The sequence below is a fragment of the Pipistrellus kuhlii genome, unplaced genomic scaffold (assembly GCF_014108245.1).
Source record: "Pipistrellus kuhlii isolate mPipKuh1 unplaced genomic scaffold, mPipKuh1.p scaffold_m20_p_50, whole genome shotgun sequence".
NCBI lineage: Eukaryota > Metazoa > Chordata > Mammalia > Chiroptera > Vespertilionidae > Pipistrellus > Pipistrellus kuhlii.
Window position 1 is genome coordinate 925,011 of NW_023425552.1, and position 17,416 is coordinate 942,426.

General features: G+C 49.1%; 1 protein-coding gene across 2 annotated transcripts; it reads left to right on the forward strand.

Moving 5' to 3' along the window:
* Nucleotides 1–251: 251 nt before the first annotated feature.
* ZSCAN2 (zinc finger and SCAN domain containing 2) lies at nt 252–17,311 on the forward strand. 2 transcript variants are annotated; one of them, XM_045573428.1, is made up of 3 exons: nt 252–355; nt 10,445–10,958; nt 15,524–17,311. In XM_045573428.1, the coding sequence occupies exons 2-3, from the start codon at nt 10,556–10,558 to the stop codon at nt 16,960–16,962; spliced, it is 1,842 nt and encodes a 613-aa protein (XP_045429384.1). In that variant the 5' UTR covers nt 252–355; nt 10,445–10,555; the 3' UTR covers nt 16,963–17,311. The 2 variants fall into 2 exon arrangements, with proteins under 2 accessions (XP_045429384.1, XP_036271537.1); XM_036415644.2 differs by lacking the exon at nt 252–355 and adding an exon at nt 7,763–7,912.
* Nucleotides 17,312–17,416: the final 105 nt, after the last annotated feature.

Consider the following 17,416-nt stretch of genomic DNA (forward strand, 5'->3'; position numbering starts at 1 on the left):
CCGAGTCCGGGACTGGGACGCCCAGTTGTCGGAACGGTGACAAGTGCTAAACACAATTCCCCAGCTACCCGACTGCGGGAACCACGTCTCCCGAGCTGAGAGGGGGGATCAGAAACTGAATTCCCAGAGAGGGATTTGCAGATGCAACCCCCCTGGCCTCACCAGACAACCTCGGTGCAACTGGGTACCAACCGCGGCTTCTTTGGCACCCAGCACCTCCCAGGGCGCTGCGCATCCTCCTCTGGCCACCCCGCCGCCCCACCCTGCAGCGTCCGGGGACCGAATGACGTCTGCTGCCGTGGGTTCCAGGCCAACTCAGACAAAGCATGAGAAATCCCAAGCAGAAGCCATTAGTGTAAGTAAGACAGCTATGCTTCTTTTTTCTTTCTTTCTTTCTTTCTTTTTTTAAAAAATATATTTTATTGATTTTTCACAGAGAGGAAGAGAGAAAGATAGAGAGTTAGAAACATCGATGAGAGAGAATCATCGATCAGCTGCCTCTTGCAAAGGCCCTACTGGGGATGCGCCGCGACCAAGGTACATGTCCTTGACCGGAATCGAACCCGGGACCTTTCAGTCCCCAGGCCGACGCTCTATCCACTGAGCCAAACCAGTCCCGGCTTCTTTTTCTTTAAAAAAAAAAATATTTTTTTTTATATATATATATATTTTTTTTCTTTTTTTTTTTTCTTTTTTTTTTTTTACAGAGAGGAACGAAGAGGGATAGAGACCTAGAAACATCGATGAGAGAGAAACATCGACCAGCTGCCTCTTGCACACCCACCACCGGGGATGTGCACACAACCAAGGTACATGCCCCTGACCTTGGACTCGAACCCGGGACCCTTCAGTCCACAGACCGATGCTCTATCCACTGAGCCACACCGGTTTCTGCCAGCAATGCTTCTTGTCATTAACATCACAATTCCCAGGCTATTGCCCCATTCCATGGATGAATACTGTTCGCGGCCAGAGGAGGCAGGAGAGGGAATCCAGTATTAGGGGACCGTGTGCTTGCTGTGCCCAGAGTTCTGGGTCTTCACCTCTCTGGTCGTCCCAGTGGGTCAGTCCCAAAACAGGGGGTTCCCTGTCTCGTCTTATTTCTGCAAATGCTCAGGCTGCAAATGAGCGTCCACCACAGGGACCTGTCCAGCCACACAGCTCCCACCGCGGCTCCCTCCACCGCCTTTCTCTCTCCGGGTGGTCCTTGGTTTCCTTGGGGAGCGGCCAGGAGATGGGAAGGGCCGGGAAAGCACTTAAACCTCTGGTCCTCCTTGCCCCTGGGCTGCCCGCGCCCCCCCCCCCCCCAGCAGAGCCTGCCCTCTCCTGCCCACTTCCCTTATAGAGAAACTGTCTCGTCGCTGGCGCAATGGTTTAATTTCACAAATGTGTTGAGTCAACTGAGAGCTTATTACTGGAAATGAATGAAAATAGCGTTTGCCCTCCAACTCATGGGCTCCCTCAGTTTTAAGGTCTTGAGAAGAAGCTACGTTGAGGAAAACAAACAAACAAACAAAAAAGACTACAGTGTTTGGATCCCACCTTGTTTTTTGTTTGTTTTTTTTTGTAAATTTGGGGTCATACATGAATATATTTACTTATGTTTTCTAAGCAAAAGAAGTGATTCTAGCGTTCTTTCTTTTTAAAAGAAAAGGTTTGCCCAGTTGGGTGTGGGCCAGTGGTTGAGCATCCTACCCAGGAACAAGGAGGTCACTGGTTCAATGCCTCCTTTTTTTTTTTTATTTTTCCCCCTAGCAATGGGCTAATAAACTTAATAAACTTTATTTTTTTAAAAAAATATATTTTTATTGATTTTTTTACAGAGAGGAAAAGAGAGGGATAGAGAGCTAGAAACATTGTCTACAGCCATACCACCCTGAATGCGCCTGATCTCGGAAGCTAAGCAGGGTCGGGCCTGGTTAGTACTTGGATGGGAGAGTTAGAAACATTGACGAGAGAGAAACACCGATCAACTGTCTCCTACACACTCCCTCCTGGGAATGTGCCTGCAACCAAGGTACATGCTCTTGACCGGAATTGAACCTGGGACCCCTGAGTCCGCAGGCCGACGCTCTATCCACTGAGCCAAACCGGTTAGGGCAGAATTAAAAAAAATTTAAGAAAAACAATAAACCATTTATAACCTGGCTAAAAAAAATTTTCTTTCACTTATTCAATGATTTCACTTATTCAGAGATTTTTTTACACATTGTTTTCATTACTTTTCATAAGGATGCAGTAAGTTAAGCTTCTGTATCCTGCTTGCTGCTGGTGTTGACATAGTAGGCAGATAGACAGACATGAGCAGTGCAGGAATCACAGGCCAAGTACCAAGGAATGAAATTTTTCCTCCCGAATCCAACAGCGTCATATTGATTTGAATGTGCATCGAGTGCCACCTTGTGGCAATTAAGAGTAATTGCACATACAGCCACTGTCCAGAGTTAAGCCGCTTTGGGAGATCTACAAAGGAGGTTAATGACTAATTCAGTAGAGGCTAGAGGTGGTTTTAGTTTCCTTTATTTTGGAAAATAATTTAAAGGTATCCTGCCCTGACTGGTTTGACTCAGTGGATAGAGCTTCGGCCTGCGGACTGAAAGGTCCCAGGTTTGACTTCGGTCAAGGGCATGTACCTTGGTTGCGGGCACATCCCCAGTGTGGGGTGTACAGGAGGCAGTGATTGATGTTTCTCTCTCATCGATGTTTCTAGTCTCTACCTCTCTCTCCTTTCCTCCCTGTAAAAAATCAATAAAATATTTTTAATAAATAAATAAATAAATAAAGGCATCCTGATGTTGTGGTACAGTTCATATTGGCTACACTCATACATAGAAAAAAGAATGAAAGGAAATTCACCACAACGGGAATGGAAGTTATATTTGGGTGTTGATATTCTCTCTCTCTCTCTCTCTCTCTCTCTCTCTATATATATATATATATATATATATATATATATATATATAATCTTTATTGATTTCAGAAAGGAAGGGAGAAGGAGAGCTACAAACATCAATGTTGAGAATTATTGGTTGGTTGCCTCCTGCACGCCCCCTACAGGGGATCAAGCCCACAACCCAGGCACGTGCCCTTGGTCGGAATCGAACCTGGGACCCTTCAGTCCGCAGGCCAACACTCCATCCACTAAGCCAAGCCAGCCATCCAGGGCTATACATAGATTTTTGTTATGTTTTTAAAGGTTTCTGCATTTTCCGTAAATTCGACAATAAGCATACATCATCACCTTGCCTTTTTTTCTTTGCTTGCTTTCTTCTTCTTCTTCTTCTTCTTCTTCTTCTTCTTCTTTTTTTGTTTTTTGTGTTTTTTTTTTTGTTTAGGTCTGATGGAATAATTGAATCAATACCTCCTACCCTGAAGACTAACCTTTAGACCACGTCACAACCGACATTCCCTTTTGCTTAGAACACATTCCACTTGCTAAGAACACATTCCACTTGCTAAGACCGTTATCTTACCCCTCAGGACCCGCCCAGCGAATTTTCCATCCAGAAAAGTCCTGCCTAGAGTCCTTTAAGATCACTGACTCCGCACCCCTGGGTGCTGGCACCATTTGTGAGGTCAATCCATTTAGTTTTCCAGATGACTTAATAAATGCATAATTCTTTGTTTAAATATATTTTTTATTGATTTTTTACAGAGAAGAAGGGAGTGGGATAGAGAGCTAGAAACATGGATGAGAGAGAAACATCGATCAGCTGCCTCCTGCACACCCCCCACTGGGGATGTGCCAGCAACCAAGGTACACGTTCTTGACCAGAATCAAACCGGGACCCTTCAGTCCGCAGACTGATGCTCTGTCCACTGAGCCAAACCGGTTTCGGCAATAAATGCATAATTCTTCATCCCTTTGGCCTCCTTTGTTCCTCCTTTGGCAACCCTAACAGTTTTGTGTGCACATTTGCAATATACATACATATATATTATATATATATATATATATTTTTTTTTTAAATTGATTTTAGAGAGGAAGGGAGAGAGAGAAATAAAAACATCAATGATGAGAGAGAATCATTGATCAGCTGCCTCCTGCACACCTCTTACTGGGGATCGAGCCCACAACCTGGGCATGGAACTATGACCTCCTGGTTCATAGGTCAGTGCTCAACCCCTGAGCCATGCTGGCCGGGCCATGCACACTATTTTGGATTTTGCTATTTTTACCCTTTTGAAGACCTTTCTGTGTTAGCTTATAGAGATCCTTTTTAAAAGGCTAACGGAATCCTAAGGACAGGTGTTCCAAACATTATCTATGCTTGCTTTGACTTGTGTTTTTACAATTCTTTGTGTGGTTGAGCTTTTCCCCCTCTCTCTGTCTCTGTATCTCTCCACCTCTCTCTGTCTCTCTCTCTCTCTGTCTCTCTCTCTCTCTCTCTCTCTGTCTCTCTCTCTGTCTCTCTCTCTCTTTAGTAGTAAATGACATTACTTTAGTTTTTTTTTAATTAATATATTTTACTGATATTTTACAGAGAGGAAGGGAGAGAGATAGAGAGCTAGAAACATCAATGAAAGAGAAACAGACTGACGCTCTACCACTGAGCCAAACCAGTTTTGGCTCCACCTCTCTCTTTAACCTGCTTAATCTTATCCTTTGTTAGGGAACGTGAAGCCTCTTTGGCACGCCAAGTGTATTGCAAGCTTTTACTGAAGGTTGCAAGGTTTTTTTTCCCCTCTTTCCAATAGTCAATTAACTACTCTAGTTATAACTTTCTTCCTGTGAACTAAGCAGCCCAGGGAGAGAGTGTGTGTGTGTGTGTGTGTGTGTGTGTGTGTGTGTGTGTCTGTGTGGACATGTATTTAAATTTCGTCCTTTATTTTTTTTCTCCCTATCTCTATAATTAGTTTTAATTTTTTTAAATTGATTTTTTACAGAGAGGAAGAGAGAGGGATAGAGAGCTAGAAACATCGATGAGAGAGAATTACCGATCAGCTACCTCCTGCACACCCCCCACTGGAGATGTGCCCGCAACCAAGGCACATGCCCTTGACGGGAATCGAACCTGGGACCTCTGAGTCCACTGAACCACACCGGCTTCGGCTATAAGTTTTCATTTGTGATAGCTTGAGGGATATTTTTTTTCTGGAGCAAAATCCCCTCTGAAACACACCCTGTCTCCAACCCCCCCCCCCCCCCCCCCCCCCCCCCCCCCCCCCCCCCCCCCCCCCCCCCCCCCCGTGCCACTGGTGCCTCTGTGTCTGGGCAGCGCCCCTCCCACGGGGCCTGCCTCCGGAGGAGTCATTCCTTCCATCCCAGGCACCCCTGCGTCTGCCCAGAAATAGCCGTGAATGGAGCTGTTCAGAACAGGCCGTGGGAACCGGCGGGAGGCTGTAAATCCATTCTCCTCCTCCTCCTTGGCTGGAGAAGCCCAGGCCAGCACAAGACAAGGGAGAAAGAGGAAAACCAGTCCTAACCGGTGTGGCTCAGTGGATGGAGCGTCGGCCTGCGGACTGAAGGGTCCCAGGTTCGATTCCGGTCAAGGGCGTGTACCTTGGTTGCGGGCACATCCCCAGTGGGGGGTGTGCAGGAGGCAGCTGATGGATGTTTCTCTCTCATTGATGTTTCTAACTCTCTATTCCTCTCCCTTCCTCTCTGTAAAAAAATCAATAAACTATATGTTTTTTAAAATATCACACACACTTCCTAGGCTGCTTAGTTCCTAGGAAGAAAGTTATCACTAGAGTAGTTAGTTGACTATTGGAAAGAGAAAAAAAACACCTTGCAACCTTCAGTAAACACTTGAAATACACTTGGCGTGCCAAAGAGGCTTCACGCTCCCTAACAAAGGATAAGAATAAGCTGGTTAAAGAGAGAGACAGAGCCGAACCGGTTTGGCTCAGTGGATAGAGCGTCGGCCTGCGGACCCAAGGGTCCCAGGTTCGATTCTGGTCAAGGGCATGTACCTTGGTTGCAGGCACATCCCCAGTACGGGGTGTGCAAGAGGCAGATGATTGATGATTCTCTCTCATCGATGTTTCTAACTCTCTATCCCTCTCTCTTCCTCTCTGTATAAAATCAATAAAATATATTAAAGAGAGAGAGAGAGACAGACAGAGAGAGACCAAGGGTTGGCTTGGCATAAATAGAGACAAGCAAACAAGCAAAGATAAGTGAACGCTTTGGCTGACCCTAACCAAACGTATCTTGTCTTTTGTGTGAATGTGCATCTCTAGTGAGGATGGAAAAGTGGAGAAACTAATCTTTGTTAAGACATGCTTATCTCCTGGAATTATCACCCTCAAACCGTTTGGATGTCTTGTATGCTAGAATGCTGACTCTACTGGAGAGGTGCTGGGGGAGGTGGGGGTTGGGCAATTCTGCCTTCAAGCACTTAGTGCAGTTCTCAGGCTAGCCTGGAGGTGGCGCTGTTTGCACGTGGTCACTAGACACCAAGAGGGACAGTAAGATTTAACATTGGAACCTTGCTTTGCATGTGTATACTTGGATGAAAGGGTTATAATTAGTGAAAAAATGAGAGAAACTCAAATAATCTTTGGAGTGGGGCAGAGGACTTTCTAAGAATCACAGAAAACTCAGAAGCTATAACAAGACGAGCATCATAAAAATGTCAAAGTTCTATATTTTTATATATATATATATATATTATTTCGGAGAGGAAAGGAAAGGGTTAGAGAGATAGAAACACCAAGGATGAGAGAATCATTGGCTGGCTGCCTCCTGCACGCCCCCTACTGGGGATCAAGCCCCCAACCTGGGCATGTGTCCTTAGCTGGAATTGAACCTGGGACCCTTCAGTCTGCAGGCGGATGCTCTACCCACTGAGCCACACCGGTATCCCCCCTTGGGCTTCCAGGCAGTTTCTTACTTGTCATACAGCCTCCGGTTATCTCCAAGTCTTATCTTCAAGAACTGCCAAGTGTAAGAACACCAGGATAGAGGTCCACCTTCCACTGACAGCAGGGAGACCTCGGAAGGTGTACTGAGGACGGTGTCCCTGGAGGTTTGCTGATGGAAACTGAGGAAAGAATGGGAGCTCCTGGCAGAAGAGACAGGACAGGGCATCCCTGTAGACCAGTGTTTTCCCAAAGTGTGGTACGCGTACCCCCAGAGGTACGGGAAGAGTTTGGTGGGAGTACGCGTTGCACCGGAGTTTGGTGGGGATATGCACTGCACCGTGCTTAGCTGCGCCTAATTCTACGTTCTCAGGAGTACTAGGGGTACTCAGCGTTACGAAAATTATAGAAGGGGTACACATATGTCAAAAGTTTGGGAAACACTGCTAGACATAGGAATACCACTTGCAAAAACAGAGGTGTATGCAATGGCTAGGGGCACCTTTAAGTCGGGGGAGGGGTGCTGGGCTGGGGCGACAGGGGGCTATTACTATGCTGATGCTTTTCCTCCTCCAGAGATGCTTTTGACCGTTGAGGGGCCTAATCACAGCTGAAAAGGACCTTCAAGTCCCTTCATCTAACTTTCACTTTTTATAGACAAATAGAGGAAAGCCTCAAAGAAGTGTCACGACCTGTTCCAGATCACAGCTCTGGCCGACACTGCAGTCCTGAGGGCCAGGCCCGCGGATTTTCTGCCTCTGGCCCTCAGGCACCGCCCAGACTCTCAACCCCCCAAACTCCGCTCCCAGGCCTGCAGCCTGGGTGGTCTGGGCGGATGGACTACATCTCCCACAATGCCTTTCGACCCCACCTCCTTCCCGCCGCCGGCTCGGACACCGTTTCTACCAATAGAAAAGCAGAGTTTCAGGAGCCGTTCTAGGGAGCCAATGAGAGCGGTTGGGGGGCGGGCCCCCTACCGTCCATTGTTCTTGGTGCCCCTCGGGCCGGAGCCCGTCGCGACTCCCGGGGCCGGGCCGTGCCCCGGGCGCTTGTGCACACAAAGCCGCCGCCGCTGCCGCCGGAGCAGGATCTGGTCCCCGGGGAGGTGAGCCCGGAGGAGAGGCGGGCCTGGAGCCTCGCGGCCCCGGAGGGTGGCGCGAGGCGTGGGAATAACGGGCCTGGAGCCAGTGCGCGCAGCCTGCTGGGGGAGGGGCGTGGGGGGCGCTCCCCGCGGACGGACCCGGGCGGGCTCCGTGCTCGCGGTGAGCTCCCTGCCCGTGCAACCGGGGGCGCAGGCTTCGGACGGGATGCGCTCCGGGCGGCGTCCCGCGCAGCTCCTGGTTGTGCACGTGGGGAAACTGAGCTCAGAGGGGGCGTGTCCGTGGCCCGGGTCACGCAGAGACTTCTTAGCTTTACCAGGAACGGTTTTCCCTGGGTTCTCAGTAAGAGTTGTGTTATTCCTGATTCTTCTTAGTCCTTGTGAATACACATTGGGAGCCTCGGCTTTTCTCACTAGCATTCCTATTTTATTATTTTGTTTTAAAATATTTTTTATTGATTTTTTACAGAGAGGAAGAGAGGGATAGAGTGTTAGAAACATCGATGAGAGAATCATTGATCAGCTGCCTCTTGCACACCCCCTACTGGGGATGTGCCCAACCAAGGTACATGCCCTTGATGGGAATCGAACCTGGGACCTTTAACTCCGCAGCCCGACGCTCTATCCACTGAGCCAAACGAGTTTCGGCAAGAGTTCTGTTATTCCTGTTTCTTCTTAGTCCTTGTGAATACACATTGGGAACTTCGGTTTTTCCCACTAGCATCCCTATTTTATTATTTTTTAAAGCGTTTCCTTTTTTGGGGGAGGTGGTATTATCTGAGTGTTTTATGATTCGAACCCGGGACCTTTTGAAATAAGACATTAAAAATATACATCTCAGGTAAAAACTGCTGTTTGAATTTTAAACCTGCTAAGGCAATTTTCCTGTGCCTGGGACCATAACCTTTGGAGATTAACCACTGAGTTCTGCTTCTGCAAGATAGGGCCACATTCCAGTGTCCAGCAGGATGTGACTGGGAACGACCCTGCGGGCTGACCCCAGTTTTTAGAATATAGTCTCTAGGATTTAGAATTTAGAACAAAGGAAAATTCCTGTGGCTTGAACTGTTGCAGAGTTCCCCAGTGGTCGGACGGTGCAGGGGGAGAGTTTGGAGAGACTTGCTTTGTTCATCGTGCGATGGGCTTAGGGAGGATGAGTTCAAGTTCTGGGCAAGGTTACAGGCAGAACTCCCTTTTTTTAATTAAAGAGCCAGCCCTATGCGCACTTAGTGGTTATCTCCATGCTGGCCTTGAAAACAATACAGTTCTATCCAAATGAGAAGGTGCACCTGGCATGGTATTGAGATTGTGGGCATATCTGGTCTCTGGCCTGCAAGGTCAGACAGCTAAGTTTATCTTCATCATTCTTCAAACGGGCTAAAGCAAACTAGAAAGCAACATTTTATCTAGGAAGAACAGCAGAAAATTCCAAACAACAGTTTGCTGCAAAAGAGGGCTTTTCCGTCTCAGAACCTTTAAAATGAACTACCTGCCCCTGAAGCAGTGCTGTCTTGCACACCTTAACCCTAACCCAAACTGACTAGGGCAAAACTTCTTTCTTTTAAATATGGTAATAGCTGAGACCGGTTTGGCTCAATGGATAGAACGTTGGCTTGGGGACTGAAAGGTTCGATTCCGGGCAAGGGCATGTACCTTGGTTGCGGGCACATCCCCAGTAGGGCGTGTGCAGGAGGCAGCTGATGGATGATTCTCTCTCATTGATGTTTCTAACTCTCCCTCTCTTTAAAAATCAATAAAATATATATTTTTAAAAAGTAACAGTAAAATAATAACAAAAAATAACCTTTAAATATGGTAATAATGTGGTTTGAGATATTATTTTCTTCCTTCTAGTGAGGCTCTATCTCTTGACATCTGAGCCATTGCCAATCTTTACAATGTCCCCATAAAATAAGGAGGATGTTATTATCTCTGCTCAGTGGTGGTCATTGAGGTTGATCTGAGTGTGTGAGGTCAAGGTCACTCAGTCCGCCACAAGTCTGAACTGACTCAGGCAGGACAGCTCCGTGCTGGATTCTTGCCAGGGCTTTGGATTTCTGACGCTCATGCTTCGGTCTTTTGGAAAGAAAAACGCTGTGTATTTTGTGTTTGTGATTCTTCTCTTGCCATAGAGAGAGGCAGGCTGTCAGGAATAAGCCATTTTGCCTTTAAGAGGGACAGGAACCTCGTTGATTTGCGGACGTAAGAATTACCTGGTGGCTTGACCTGGGCTGCTGTGGCTTAGATCGTTTTGGGACAGTTTACTTATTTTTTTTTTAAATATATTTTATTGATTTTTTTTTTTTACAGAGAGGAAGGGAGAGGGAATAGAGAATCAGAAACATCCATGAGAGAGGAACATCCATCAGCTGCCTCCTGCACACCCCCTACTGGGGATGTGCCCACAACCAAGGCACATGCCCTTGACGGGAATCGAACCCGTTCAGTCCGCAGTCGAGGCTCTATCCATTGAGCCACACTGATTTTGGCAAGGGACCTTTTACTTATTGATCCTGGTTCTCTTTTCTCTTTTCTCAGCTGGGCTGCTTGTCGAAATCCGAGGAGGGACCTGTCTTCTCGGAGAGCGTGGCTGGATAAGACGGAAGCGGAAGGCTGGAGGCCTGAGGGGTTGCCCCGAGAACGTGGGTGATGGATGCAGAGGTGCCCCGAGTGCCCACTCCCCCGAGCCCCTTGGCCCAGGCACCCCAAGAGGAAGACGACCAGGAGGCGGAGGTCGCCACCATGATCCTGGAGGACAGCTCTTGGGTCCAGGAGGCGGTGCTGCAGGAGGACGGCCCCGGGTCCGAGCCCTTCCCCCAGAACGCTGGCAAGGGCGGCCCCAGCGAGGAGGTGGCCGTGGGGCCGCAGGGCGCGCTGGGCCGCCTCCGAGAGCTCTGTCGGCGCTGGCTGAGGCCGGAGGTGCACACCAAGGAGCAGATGCTGACCCTGATGCCCCGGGAGATCCAGGCCTGGCTGCAGGAGCACAGGCCCGAGAACAGCGAGGAAACGGTGGCCCTGATGGAAGGCTTGACCCAGAGCCTTCGGGACGGTGGTGAGAAGCGGAAACGTGTAGGGTGGGGGTGGGGGCGCCCTCCCAGGTAGAGGAGGCCAAGGTGGTGTCCGGGGCAAAGTTTGGGACGGCCCCAGGCCTCTGTGCTGTCTGTGGAAAGTCAGCATGTTGGTTTCTGTTGGTCCTCATTCGAGGATATTTTTTTCCCATTGATTTTTAGAGAGTGTGGAAGGGAGAGGGAGAGCGAGAGACAAACATCGATGTGAGAGAGACACATCGATGGGTTGCCTCCTGCACGCATCCCGAACAGGGCCGGGGAACCTGCAACCAAGGTCCATATGTGCCCTTGACCGGAATCGAACCCGGGACCCTTCAGTCCGCAGGCCGACGCTCTATCCACTGAGCCACACCAGCCAGGGCCCATTGTCTCTTCTTTAAAGGCCTTGGGTGCAGTGACAGTTCCAGAATTTCAGGGCAGAAGGGGCTTAGAAGAGCAGTCTTGGAACTGTCTGTGTGTAGCAAGCCTGGTTTTTACCTCTGTGTTCATTCTGAGTGGTTGGGAAGCTGAAGGAGGAGTGGGGGGACGGGCTGAGGACCCTATAAATCACTCCTTGGAACCTTCGCTAGGTTGTGCAATGAACATTCAAATGTTCGAAGCTCCAGCAGTTAGAAAAACAAATCCTACTTTTTTTTTTTTTTAAAAAAGCTCCTAGATTTATTTTTTTAATTTTAATTTTTAATATATTTTATTGAATTTTTTGGAAAGAAGAAGAGAGATGAATAGAGAATTAGAAACATCTATAAGAGAGATACATCGATGAGCTGCCTCCTGCACACCCCCCACTGGGGATGTGCCCGCAACTAAGGTACATGCCCTTGACCGGAATCGAACCTGGGACCCTTCAGTCCGCAGACTGACGCTCTATCCACTGAGCCAAACCGGTCAGGGCAACCAGGGACTTTTCTGTGGCACAGAGTCAAGCTGGGCTCTTAAAAGAGGATTACAGCCCTAGCCAGTTTGGCTCAGTGGATAGAGCATAGGCCTGTGGACTGAAGGGTCCCAGGTTCGATTTTGACCAAGGGCACATGCCTGGGTTGCAGGCTCGATCCCCAGTAGGGGGCGTGCAGGAGGCAGCCAATAAATGATTCTCATCATTGATGTTTCTATCTCTTTCTCCCTCTTCCTTCCTCTCTGAAATCAATAATAATAAAAAGTATATATATATATATATTTTTTTTCTCTTTTCTTTTTTAAAGAGGACTGACAAACTTGAGTTCATTGCAACAGTTAATACCTGTGTCTCCTGATTTTGCCTCTGCCTGCTCTTCCCTTGTCAACTGCCCTCGCTGATTTCCAGATATTAACTGCCCTTCCACGGCTGCCCCCCACGCTGCTGCAGAACCCGTGGGGAACCGCTGCCCTGTGCTCATGAGGGCTGCAGGAGGAGAGGGGAGCTCAGGAGGCTTTACGGAGGGTGTGGAGCCTGAGCAGGAGGTGCAGGCTGCGGTAGGATTTGGAAGGGCGAGGGGCAGGCGGAGGGTGGCATCCCAGAGGAGCTGTGTGAAGCAGAGGCTCTGAAGGGAGGACCAGTCTGGCTTAGTGCAGGTGGCGGTAAGAAAGGCTGGCTGGCTGGCTGGCTGAAACCGGTGTGGCTCAGTGGATAGAGTGTCCGCCTGCAGACTGAAAGGTCCCAGGTCAAGGGCATGGACCTTGCTTACGGGCACATCCCCTCTAGGGGATGTGCAAGAGGCAGCTGGTCGATGATTCTCTCTCACCGATGTTTCTAACTCTCTATCCCTCTCTCTTCCTGTCTGTAAAAAATCAATAAAATATATTAAAAAGAAAAGAAAGAAAGGCTGGCTGTGGAGAGGGTGTGTTCTGGAAGTGGGAGGAAGTAGGTTTGGGGGAAGGGTGGGTGGAGGCTTGGCCTTGGCAGGTTCTTGAACTGGGGCCCACTGGGCAGGGGAGGAAGGCAAGCTGGGCAACAGGATGTGGGTTTGATTAGAGAAGGGAGAGGCTGGAGGCAGGAGAGCAGCCGGGAAGCCACTTAAACATCAGGTGTACAGGGGTCAGGCCCGGATGCGGACCACAGGGGGAGGGAAGGAGACTGGTCACATGTGAGAGAGAACTCGGTAACAATGGCTAGCATTATCCATCCCTTTAAAAATAAATAAATAAATAAATAAAAAATTAAAAAAAAAAAAAAAAATATATATATATATATATATATATATATATATATATATATATCCATATCCGAAACCAGTTTGGCTCAGTGGATAGAGCGTTGGCCTGCGGACTGAAGGGTCCTGGGTTCGATTCCGGTCAAGGGCATGTACCTTGGTTGCGTTGCGGGCACATCCCCGGTGGGGTGCATGCAGGAGGCAGCTGGTCGATGTTTCTCTCTCATCAATGTTTCTAACTCTCTATCCCTCTCTCTTCCTCTCTGTAAAAAAAATCAATAAAACGTATTTTTAAAATAATTTTAAAAAATAAAGTTATATGTATTAGATGTTCATCCCCAATCTTTACCTGCTGGAGTTGCCTTTATCTCAATCGTTGTGCTTGGTTGAGTGAAACTCATCTAATAGTTTCCTCTGGAAGGGCTCATGGGACCAATAGTCCGAGAGATTGTGTATCCTCAAAGCTGTTTGCCTGTACACTGTACACTTGGAGGACAGCTCTGTTGAATATGAAATCCTTGGCAAGCATTTCTTTTCTTGCATAACTGGCAGCTGTGGCTGCACTATCTGCAGGCATGGAGTGTTACTGCAGAGAAATCTGAGATTGGTTGGTTTTCCTCCCCCATATAAGCGATTTGATCTTTTTCCTTGTTATCCTTTGTGTCTTCGTTAACCACCCTGGGTTAGTGTTCCTTGGCACACACCATGCCTTTCAAGAGTTCTTTCTTTCTTTCTTTCAAATATATGTTCTTTTATTGATTTCAGAGAGAAAGAGAGAGGGGGAGAGAGAGGGAAACATCAATGATAAGAAAGAATCATTGATGGGCTGCCTCCTGCACGCCCCACAATGAGGATCGAGCCTGCAACCCCGGGCATGTGTCCTTGACTGGAATCGAACCCGGGACCCTTGAGTCCACAGGCTGATGCTCTATCCACTGAGCCAAATGGCTAGGGCTTCAAGAGTTCTTACATCTTCATAGGTTAAGATGTTTGTTCTGTTCCTTTGGTTTCATTTCCTTTTTTGAGGATTCCAGTTATGTTTATTGATTCTTTTTTTGTCTGACTTCTGTTTCTGTCATTCTCTTTGATCCTTCTCACCTCTTCCTTCGCTTCCATTTTCTCTCACTGCTTTTCTCACGTCATTCCCCCTCCATTTCTGTGCTTCCCGTTGGGCCCGTATTCCGTTGCATTTCTTCCCAGGTGTGTTGATTTCTCTGGATTTCCCCTCCTTTCCTTCGCGTGGCCAGCTCACATTTTCTGTCTCACCGTCTCTTCCTCGCGTCCCTCCTCTTCGTCTCTGAACCAAGGAGGCCAGCCTCGCCTATCCCAGGCCCCAGAGGCAGTGTTGCCTAGAAGATAAGTCCTTACCTTTAGAGAGTGCCTTCCTTACTTTCTCCCTTTCTTTCTTTCTCCCTTTCTTTCTTTCTCCCTCCCTTCCTTTCTTTCTTTCTTTCTTTCTTTCTTTCTTTCTTTCTTTCTTTCTTTCTTTCTTTCTTTCTTCTCTCTTTTTCTTTCTTTTTTAATATATTTTATTGATTTTTTTACAGAGAGGAAGGGAGAGTTAGAAGCATTGATGAGAGAGAAACACTAATCAGCTGCCTCCTGCATATCCCCCACTGGAGATGTGCCTGCAACCAAGGTAAATACATGCCCTTGACCGGAATCGAACCTGGGACCCTTAAGTCTGCAGGCTGACGCTCTATCCATTGAACCAAACCGGTCAGGGCTATAAGCTGCTTTTGAAAGGAGAGTCAGCTTTAGGGAAATTTTTGTGTTGCCAATAAAAAAATTCACTCATCCAATTTAATTGAGCACCTACTAAGTATCAGGCACCATGGTGTGAATTGGGGGTCATGTACCCCATTACTTTCCCTTGATTAGGATCTTCACATTTCTACTTGCCCTCATTTCCCAGTGGAGAAACAAGTAGAGACAGGACCCATAGCTTTGAGACTTAGAAATTCTGGGTGATTACCAGAAAGTGTGAGGCCTGGTAACTAGATAACCAGTTAGAAGAAAATAAACCTGGTTTTGAAAACTTTTCAGGATTCTTAAATCTCTTTTCTTTCTTTTCTTCTTCTTCTTTTTTTTTAAAAAAATATATTTTATTGGTTTTTTACAGAGAGGAAGGGAGTGAGATAGAGAGCTAGAAACATCGATGAGAGAGAAACATCGACCAGCTGCCTCTTGCACACCCCCTACCGGGGATGTGCCCGCAACCAATGTACATGCCCTTGACTGGAATCGAACCTGGGACCTTTCAGTCCGCCGACCGACGCTCTACCACTTAGCCAAACTGGTTTCGGCAAATCTCTTTATCTTCACTAGACGTTGACATTTAAAAAATTTCCCTCTTGGTTTCCTTTTTTTCATCGTCACAGGGAATTGAGTATGAGTCGTATGTTTTTCCTTCATTATTTCAGATTTTGAGATCCAGAGTGAAAACGGGGAGAACTCTAACCAAGACTTGTTTGAGAATGTGGAATCCCCTGGGATCTTCTCAGAAGCACCCGAAGGGGAAGGCGTTCGGCAGTGTGACTGGGAGAGTGACTCTGAGAGAGACTGTGGCTCCGGGGGTCCCCGGGGAAAGGCCTCCAGCGAAGACCGCAGGGCTGTGCCGTCCCAGGGCCGGGAAGCCGAACAGCTCATCGGCCTGCAGGGCACCTACCTGGGCGAGAGGCCCTACGAGTGCCCCCAGTGTGGGAAAACCTTCAGCCGGAAATCCCACCTCATCACGCACGGGCGCACCCACACGGGAGAGAAGTCCTACAAGTGCGACGAGTGCGGGAAGAGCTTCAGCGACGGCTCCAACTTCAGCAGGCACCAGACGACGCACACCGGGGAGAGGCCTTACAAGTGCCGGGACTGCGGGAAAAGCTTCAGCCGGAGCGCGAACCTCGTCACCCACCAGAGGATCCACACGGGCGAGAAGCCCTTCCAGTGCGCCGAGTGCGGCAAGAGCTTCAGCAGGAGCCCCAACCTCATCGCCCACCAGCGCACCCACACGGGGGAGAAGCCCTACTCCTGCCCCTTGTGCGGCAAGAGCTTCGGCAACCGGTCCAGCCTGAACACGCACCAGGGCATCCACACCGGGGAGAGGCCCTACGAGTGCAAGGACTGCGGCGAGAGCTTCAGCTACAACTCCAACCTCATCCGGCACCAGAGGATCCACACGGGGGAGAAGCCGTACCGGTGCCCCGACTGCGGGCAGAGGTTCAGCCAGAGCTCGGCCCTCATCACCCACCGCAGGACCCACACGGGGGAGAAGCCCTACCAGTGCGGCGAGTGCGGCAAGAGCTTCAGCCGCAGCTCCAACCTGGCCACCCACCGCCGGACCCACCTGGCGGAGAAGCCCTACAAGTGCGGCGAGTGCGGGAAGAGCTTCAGCCAGAGCTCCAGCCTCATCGCCCACCAGGGGGTGCACACGGGCGAGAAGCCCTACGAGTGCCTGACCTGCGGCGAGAGCTTCAGCTGGAGCTCCAACCTCATCAAGCACCGGCGCACCCACACGGGCGAGAGGCCCTACGCGTGCGGCGAGTGCGGCAAGGCCTTCGGCCAGCGCTCCCAGCTGGCGGTGCACCGGCGCACCCACACGGGCGAGAGGCCCTACGCGTGCCTCCTGTGCGGCAAGAGCTTCAGCCGGGGCTCCATCCTGGTCATGCACCAGAGGGCCCACCTCGGGGACAAGCCCTACAGGTGCCCCGAGTGCGGGAAGGGCTTCAGCTGGAATTCGGTGCTCATCATACACCAGCGGATCCACACCGGGGAGAAGCCCTACAAGTGCCCCGAGTGTGGCAAAGGGTTCAGCAACAGCTCCAATTTCATCACGCACCAGAGAACTCACACGAAAGAGAAACTCTGATGACGTGGCGGAAAGGAAAAGGGAGGGGGCGGGGCTAGCCCAGGAAGGGGAGCTGTCCCCCGGCGCCCCAAGCAAGGCTGTCTCATTCGAAGAGCCATTCTTCCCCGTAATGGTCTTTGGGGTTTCGTGCCAGAATCTCACCACTGCTCATCCTCATGCCTAGGATCCCATCGTCTTAGTGGTCGGAGCCAAACCCCAAGAACAGTGTAGGACTGGAAGGTCGGAGAGTTGGGTCTTTTTCTTTTTTTAAAAAAAAAAAAATATTTTTTTAATTAATTTTTTTACAGAGAGGAAGGGGAGAAGGATAGAGAGCCAGAAACATCGATGAGAGAGAAACATCCGTCGGCTGCCTCCTGCACACCCCCTACTGGGAATGTGCCTTGCAACCAAGGCACATGCCCTTGACCGGAATCAAACCTGGGACCCCTCAGTCTGCAGGTGGACGCTCCAGCCA

Bases quoted from the DNA above. Each gene is read 5' to 3' on its own strand.
- ZSCAN2 (XM_045573428.1), top strand. From the start codon at position 10,556: ATGGATGCAGAGGTGCCCCGAGTGCCCACTCCCCCGAGCCCCTTGGCC. The intron at 10,959-15,523 runs GTGAGAAGCGGA...TCATTATTTCAG, and splicing joins CCAGAGCCTTCGGGACGGTG to ATTTTGAGATCCAGAGTGAA.